This window comes from Schistosoma mansoni, chromosome W, assembly GCF_000237925.1.
Source record: "Schistosoma mansoni strain Puerto Rico chromosome W, complete genome".
Taxonomy (NCBI): Eukaryota; Metazoa; Platyhelminthes; class Trematoda; order Strigeidida; family Schistosomatidae; genus Schistosoma; species Schistosoma mansoni.
In genome coordinates this window covers 19,663,356-19,672,375 of record NC_031502.1, presented here as the reverse complement: position 1 = coordinate 19,672,375, position 9,020 = coordinate 19,663,356, and the positions used below count along the sequence as shown (strand labels likewise).

At 38.6% G+C, this 9,020-nt stretch overlaps 1 protein-coding gene across 1 annotated transcript; it reads right to left on the bottom strand.

Moving 5' to 3' along the window:
- Positions 1-750: 750 nt before the first annotated feature.
- Smp_048680 (hypothetical protein) lies at positions 751-2,166 on the bottom strand (the record flags this gene model as incomplete). Its single annotated transcript, XM_018788901.1, has 2 exons — positions 751-1,099; positions 2,108-2,166. The coding sequence occupies 2 exons, from the start codon at positions 2,164-2,166 to the stop codon at positions 751-753; spliced, it is 408 nt and encodes a 135-aa protein (XP_018654397.1).
- Between the last annotated feature and the right edge of the window lie 6,854 nt (positions 2,167-9,020).

The window sequence follows — 9,020 nt, the reverse complement described above, 5'->3', positions numbered from 1 at the left end:
TATTTATTCATTACTGTACATATTCGCTGACCAGACACTATCAGCAACAAGTTACTATGGGACACAACAAAACAGATTCCATCCAATGGAGGAAGAAGCGCCGGAATTGGATAGGACACACTTTAAGGAAATCACCCAACTGCGTTACAAGACAAACCCTCACATGGAATTCTGAAAGCCAAACACATTACGCCAAGAAATGGAGACAGACATGAAAAGAATGAACAAAAACTGGATATAACTATAAAGAAAGGGTGAGGACAGAGTGGGTTAGAGAATGTTGGTCGGTGGCCTATGCTTCATTTGGAGTAACAGGCGTAAGTAAGTAAGTACATATGAACAATGAATATTTCAATTAAAAAGCAAAGCCTTAAATAAATAATAGAAATTGAGCATTCATTTTGTATTGTATGTATATATGTATACATGATAATCAATCCATTTCTATAGTGAAATAAATGAAGAAATAATAGTGCTTGTGATGAATTATTATGCAATAAAGACAATACTACTAATAATAGTAACAATTGGTAATAGAAATAATAATCTATACATTCTTGGTTAATTATAATCACATATAGTTGAAGTTTAATTCATCAATAGCATAGTAAACAAATGCAGAAACGAATAAAGCAAAAGGTATGAATTAGATGGAAGACAGATTGTGATAGAAACATATCTCAGTTACATATACACATATATCACAGATAATTGGAACATGTCAACGATCAATATTATATTAGTTGAGTATTAGTTGACATTTGCGTAGGAATCATTTGCTAATGATTGATTAAACTCGGGAGATACTACTACTTCTGGGGGTGATGTAACCAGGTTAGTAGTATTATTTGTTGTTGGAGGTGAACCACACGTCTCTGTCGGTGTAATAGTATTTTCTGATGAAAGCGGAATTTGTGTTCTTGGTGCAGTTACTGTTGTTGTAGTCAGTGAAGTATCAGGTTCTAAATTTAAAAGGCATGTAGGACAACTAAATGAACGCATAAGCCATTCATCAATACATATACGATGATAAGTATGTAGACAGGGTAGGTAACGTACTTCATCTCCAAGTTTTAAATCATTCATACATATAATACACCTAAAATAGTAATTAAATACACAATATATATATATATATATATATATATATATATAAACGGTTATGTATTTAAAGTGATATAAAATTAGATTCAACACGAGTTATATCCGGCGGCACAGAACTCCTAAACCTGTATTCGCATGATAATTGTCAATCTACTGCTGTAAATGTTGGGTGATTGCTCAAATTCAGTTGCAACACATCACATCAGTCATTCATTTATATGTGCATTGATTTAAGTTCCCATACCGTATAAACAGAGAGATGAGATTATCAAGACAACTATCAGAATAATAGCAGTGGCTAATATTGTTGTCGTTTTTTTTCTAAATATTGTCTTAATGTTTATTAATTTTACCGCTTTACTTCCTTTTGAACTTTCATGTTTAGCTTTTTATTATTATTGATACTTCTATTACGACCCCTTTGCTTCTCATCGCATTAATTGCCTCTCTTGTTGTGTTGCTATTAAAAGTGGGAACGTAAAACAATGAAAATTTGTAGTGGTCAGGCTTATTCACTGTAACCCACTTGAGTCACACTGGCTAAAAAACTAGTTCCTTTAAATTCCAAACACGCTAGGCATTATAGTTGTAAAATATAAGTAGCAAAGACAAGGTCTGATGGCGAAGTTGTACTTCAGACTGTACAAGAGGGTGACTACAGTAAGGTCCTTTAGACAAGGTGTCCGCACCAAAGGTAGTCCGCCTGGACTTGTTCCACAATTTTTTTTCGATAGACGTGAGGCCTTAAGAGCATGGAGCTGACACTAAAAATTATTTGCAAAAAGTCTCAGTGGTATTGGGCTTATGCAGTTAATCACCTGGCCATGTAGTTGCGCTTTCAAGTCGTCAAGACTACTGCTAATCCAGTTCGGTTTTCTGCCCCCTTAACAATAATTATCTACCCGCATTGAGGAAGTGTCAAACGCTCTCATACTTCTAAAGGTACTTGATATGGATAATAAAACAAGAAGCGAAATAAACACATACACATAAATTTTCTTACTCTCTTAATTTCTCTTTATTCACAGGTACATAATTCGTTAAGGGAAGAAATTGAAGCATGTGAATACGTTTAACAATTTCTATTTGTTCCTCCTCTGTCAGATCGGATGCAAGAATAGGCAAGCCTGGACTTATATGATAAGTAGGCACCTGATGCTGTTGGTTTCAATGGGGAAAAAACGAACACAACAAAGTTAGACAGATAAAATGTGGTAACTGTGTGTGTGTTAACTAGATGACACTAAAGTTGAAACTCCCAACTGTTGGTGCCACCCTGGTGTGGTTGGACTTGCCTATTGTAACGAACCAATCGAGCTATACTGGATGGAACAATCATTCCTCAAGGTCCTACCACGCCAGACAGGTCGGTTGAAGAGCGGTAAGACTAAAAGTAGCAAACCCAAGGTCCAAGGCCGAAGTCGTACTGTTGACTGTACACAGATGTGACGGTAGTAAGGTGTTTCCATCAGAAAACTAGCATAACAGCGATGTTGCCTTCCCACAAGGAAGGATGAGGTTAGGAAAGGTCGACCTTCAAAATGCACAACTCACCTTATCCCACGGATTTCCGTCTCCGGCCATAAGGTCCCAACAAGTACGGAGCTAACAGGAGAATTACTCATGAAAGGGTCGTGTGTGACCGGTCTTAAGCTGTTGTCTCTTGGGCACTATGGTCACATGCTTGGGTCACTAAGACCACCTTCAACCCAATCCGCTTTTTAGGTACCTCTAGAAGAACCTCTTCATGGTGGGGGCAACCAGGGAAGTGATAATCATCCTCATGCCTCTAACAATGCTCAAGATCACTGACTGACTGAAGCGAAAACTAGAACACCAACTCACAAGGGGGCAGTTCGTGTACGTGAATGTGCTTTTACTGGTAACACCATGGGAAAATAATCAATCCACCCTATCATGTACAGTAAACTGTCCCCTTCCTTTTAGACTATATGTTAGACGTTACCATTTCGTATATATTTGCTTCTTGTCTACTGATATCCCTTTAGTTCTTTTTTATTTACAGTAAGGGAGTTCGAAGTCTAAGAACGAACCGAAATTCTGTATTATTTATGTCTTACCAATGAGTGACTAGAACTCCTAACCTACTGTCTAGTGAATTAAAATTCATATAATACTAGATAAGTATAGAGCCATATCAGTAAATGACTAACACAGACTTCCGACCTCGCACTTAACGATTAGCTTTGAATCTGATAATTGTATTGGATGTGGAAAAAGGGAACGGGAAACACGCACAGCAGCCCCAGGTCAGTATTTTCATGGAGGCATTAGTACCAATCGAAAGAATCAAACATTACGGATGAAAATTTAGAAAGGAATTAATTGATCGTTTCGTTCATGCCTACGTATTCTATAAAGGCGGATATCAAATACGTAATGATGTGGATCATCTCCAGTGGTCGTCTTTCAGTGAAGTTTAGAGCTGACTTAAGGAAAGATTTCAGTATATTTTAGTAGTTTAAACTAAAATAACACGTGAGATATAATTGTAAGCAATGGACTTGCATCTGTCCTAGGGATTTCATCCAGGTCATCTTGAGTCTCGTAAACCTCTTGATCCAGAAGGTAAGGACTTTCACTTCGAAATCCAAAACAATTCCCCATAATCTTTATGTTAGATTATGCCTGTCGAAATCATGAGCGTAAAAACCAAGGATCAAACAACGCGCAGTGACCTTCAGTCTCAGTAACAAAGATAGGTCTATCAACCTATATTAGTCCTTGCAGTCTGTAACACTGTGGGGATCCAATCTCGTTTTGAATATAGCAACAAAAGGTGTTGATATTACGTGTTCTGGTAGAGAATCCCAGTAATTCACTACTCGGTGCGAGTAATAGTAGACGTAGACGTAGAGGGTTTGATCTCAGTTTTTGGACTTTCTTAGAATGTGCTCAGTCCTAGACGGAATGAAAAGATAGGACATATTATAATCAAGGTCGTCGTTCAGTCAATATCAGATCATCCTTAATCTGCAATAAGTTGGCGGAAATAAATTTAGGTATCTAAGTCTTTCTTCATAAAACAGGCTAGATAGACGTTTTATTATTTTAGTCCCTCGTCGTTGGACTCGTTCCAGCACGTCCGCTTCATAAATGGAACAAGAACTTGCTGCTTGAATCCCATATTCCAAATGTGGTCTCAAGAAATTTGGGTATAACAATCTAAACATTCCTTCATCCAGATACTGAAAAGACATGCGAATAGCTCATGATACCATATAGCCTTTTGCAGCAACAGCCTAACAGTTACTCATAGTTTTGAGTTCGCTGCTTATTATGACTCCTAAATCTCTATAGTCCACTATTTTGGGTAATACAAATCCACATATTGTGTAGTGATACAAATCATCATAGTTATTTAATTGCATCACCACACTGTTGTTAGGATTCACTTCTTGTGACCATTTGCCCATCCATGCCACCTATGAGTTCGGATCATCCTGTAACTTTATGGCCCAGTTTTCCCTTAATAGTCAGTAATTTTTTTAGATTAGGATTTGTGTGTATTGAGAGCAGAAGCCTGACGTTCCGTGTTATTCCTTTCCTAGTGAGCTTCTGTTATTTTCTACTGTCAAGTGAAGGTGTAGACATCACTTTATCGGATAACAAGTTCCAAGAATTTATGGCTCAGTCTGAAACTTGTATACCATGTATACTTTCTACGTTTTTGAATTCTGAGCTACTTTATTATGTCCTGTGGGCTGTCATGATCTATAAGGAATAAAGATAGAGAATATAACAGGTCGAAAAACCAACTTTAAGTGTTCTATACATCAAAATCGGCTCATCTTTTGAACTGAGGACGGACAGAGTATGGAGGTGTAGCTTCTAAAGCCATCCTGTGTTAGTAAACTTCAGAATTCTGCGATTGAACAGATAGCTATCCTCTGAATCTTTGCAAGCTCTTCTAGCCAACTTTTAAACGGGAGCTTGTAGCCTGAGCTCACTTTTTAAGTTTAGATCTGATTAAGGTTGTATAATCGTGGTGAACATACTTCTATCCAATTCGGTGAACGTCCGTCTTTAGATGGATGGAACAGATACTCAGGGTTTGATAACACCCTTTTCTGTAACACCTTATTAATCTGTGGATATCAACTCAATCTAGTTAGAATTCAGGGATGAAAGAGTTCGCAGATGTATCTGGAAGGTAATCAATATGCTAAGAAGCATTTCGTCTACGCTGGCTATTCAGTGTAATGGACACGTAGCTAGGCGTAACCACTAGTAATCTGGTGCGAATGCGTGACCGATCGCCTTCAGCTAGGGTGCGTCCAGTGAAGCTAATGGGGCCAAGATCAACATCGAACACCAACGGAGCTATTTATTTAAGGGAATCATCTACCTATATAGATACATGGGATTGTGAACCCCTTATCTGCGACCACACGACAGTGTGTTATTGCCTCAAGATCGTGATTCACTATTTTCCCGGATTATTGTGAGACTTCAAAGAGGACATTGACACTCCTCAATCCTGTAGCTGATTATGGTCACATTTCCAGTGTGCATATAGACACACTTAATTGTGATGACAGGCCTCCAATATGTTTTAGACTAACTAAACAGGTTGACCTGGAGTGCACGTACACTTTCACCCCTCACTACTTCTCATCAACTTCCAACACTATCAAAATAAAGTAGCATCGGGGACTCAACGATACTCATGAGTACATTTACATATGGAACAAAAAGTAAGGGAGCCAGAACAGAGCTTTGCGGTATACCTCCAAGAACTAGTTTTCATTAAGAACATCTGGAATTTCGGCCCTATTTCTGCTTATAACCTACCAGAAAAGTTTTTGTTCACTCTTTAAAAGGTTCGGTAATTTCTGGGTTTCCCAGCCTCGGAAGAAGTCTGTTATGTAGCACTTTAACAAGTACTTGTTTTATGTCAATTTCTGCAACATCCACTTACTTCCCGTTATCACTTGAATCCGTCGATGAATTTCTTGCTGTGAAGAGGTTAGTGGTGCAACATAATCCTTTCCTGAAGCCATGTCGTTCACTGCTTGGTAAGTTGCTAGTTTCCATGAAGACCGTGATGGTGTAGTATTTACTACAAAAGATTTGAGGCCGGTGAGATCATGGTTTGATGAAAATTGTTTAGTGTGGAAGTTGAGTCCTTACAGTCTATAGGGAACATCTGGTCACGTAGAATCTGGGATAACTTAGTTAGCGAGATGGTGTAGTGTAATTTGTCTTAGAATGTTTAGGTGCAGTTGACCACTTCATGTCGGTTTTTCTGTCCGAAGTGCTTAGTGCCAATAGTACGTCCATAGTGAGTGAGCTGCTGTCTCAACAATTCATATGTCCTTGAGTCGTGTGTCACCTTCTCGGCAGCTTGTATGGTTCGGGTGCCTTCGAAGTTCAGAATAATGTAGCCCCCTATACAATTTAGTTGGTCAATCTGACAAAACAAAACCTGAGTTCCGAGGAATATATCAAAACCCCTCATGAAGCATTCTTGAAAAGTTGCTCGTGCGACCTTAGCTAATACCGAATTCCACGACTTAACTGCCTGTAAGGAGAAGGTTTTCCTACAGTTCAGTTTGCTAAGTTGTATCTCCAACTCCTGGTTGTTATCTCTATGGTTTGTATTGTAACTGGTTACAAGTAGATATTCGGGAGAGTGGTCAAGTGTGTTTAAGAAGCAACAAGTCAGTGAAACACCACCACTGGTTCCGCCGTAGTTCGATGGGTAAGCCGTCGCATTGTTTTTGTGCCTCGCCTTTGGATACGTTTCAGGGCACTCTCAACCCTCCTGGAGTAAAGGAAATAATATTATACGTCCGTACTTCAAATGAGTCTGAGATGGTCAAAATTGCAACCAATGCTCAGCAAATTGCTGTTAGACAATGTTGCGTAAGTTTCGGAAGTAAATGCAGGTCGTTGAGCACAGTTTAAAAGGTATAAGTTTTGTGATCCTTGGTTACTGTGACTTATTAGACTGGTGATGAGAATACTCGTAAAGGAGTCGGAGTTGTTGGGTTGTGGTCTATGCTGGCATTAGTATCTTTGTTGCTATCGATAACCAACCTAATCGTATGGTTAGAATCAGTACCACTACGGGGTAGATGTAGAGGCTAACTATATCTCCAACCTCCCCGAAACTGTCCAAGTGGCTCTCGTGGTGGAACAAAGAAATGGATGTCAAGGAAGGTGATGTATCAGAGCGATTGTACCCTCATTGATTGTATCATGCTAACCATGGTTAGCAGATGAACACCAGCTTTATTCCTGATCGATAATCCTCAATCCATCGAAGCTGGGAGATAAAAAGCATTTCAGGCGTTGAATAAATAAACACAACAGAGCTGTTAGATAATTTATTTTTTAGACTGGTATGGCTGTCCTTGGAGACAACTTTGTTGTTTGACTTGATTGAAATTGATGGTCAGTGCTCAATGTAGCTATGTAGGTAAAGTTTGTGCACAATTATGTGGATCAAGTTCAAAAGTCTGGGCGGGTTACATACAGTTTCGGTACTCGGAATTGGGGAAATCATTTTATGTTCGAGGCTAAAAGTTACAGTGCCGGTTCACTTCAAGGTTTCTGCCTGGTTTCTTGAGAATCGTTTACGGCGGTGCATGATTGTTTACTAAAGTGAGCGATTATTCCTGAAAGATATTGTCATTCCAAATGGTTCAAAAAACAGTTGTCACCAGACGTGAATCGGCACTTACATCTAAATTATTCTCTGACTTTCGAAGATACAAAGCTGATACCTGCTTTTCGCAACACCATGGCATGAAAACAGTCAAAAACACTTTAAAGATAGCTCATATACGTCTATGACTCCAATTCTTGAGTACGAATATAGATCGAGGAACAAGCTGTGGATGAAGAGTTTCGTGGTGAGTCAACGTAGAAAATTTATTCTGAAGGCATCTGTAGATAAAGAAACGTTGCTACGTCAACTACATATAAACATCATTAAGGACTAAGCAGATGAACCCTGTGCAAATATACTCCATGCTTTTTACTTTTAACCAGATGCTTTGTCAAAAGTCCAAGGTAACAAAGATGATAAGTCGCGAGAATCTGATAAGGCGTAGCTTTTAAGGAGACGGACAGGATGCCAGCTAAAAAACATCTGACTGAAGTGAAATGAAGAAATTTCAAGAGGTCAATATGCTGCATAATTCTGTAGTCATATGATTCCTTAGCTTTCGTTCACTACAATTGTGACTACTAAATCTTGTTATCGAACTATTTGCTTTCAGTTTTATTGTTTTATGTTTTTCTGTGTGCTGAAAAGTTCTGGCTATTACGATACAAAATGTATTATCTTCTGAGAATGAAGACTCAGTTTTATAGAGCTATCTTCCCCTCTCACAGTGAGATGTTAGGGTTATAACAACAAGTAGCAGAAGAGAATAGCAGTTATAGATAAACGGAGGAAACTTCTTTCTGAATGAAATTTGTTAGGAGTGATATATGAATATTCCAGCCGATGAGATTACAGCGTTAGAAGTTGAATGTAAAAAATGGATACGTCGTGCAAACCAAATACCGGGAAATACTAAAACGTCACAGAAAACCGAAAAAGTGAGCATGTATGGAAAATCTCAGGCGGTTTTGGTTTAAAGAGGGATCAGAGACTCAGATGACTTTAGAATGAGGACAGAACCTTATGAGAAATTTATTTAGGAAACGTAGAAGATTAGAGCTTCTCTAGATAGACCCCAAGAGGAGAGAGTGCAACGTTCCCAGAGGAAGATATCTTATCTGTTGCTTCCAATCAGTGACCAGTTATCTTTCTTCTCTATTTATTCCAGTTATCCAGATTGGTCACGTTTTACAAGGATCACAGCGCTGGTCATTTTCCCTGACGTATGCACCATGAAGAATGCTAGTTATAACCTTTTTGTCAAATGGGAAGATGATGT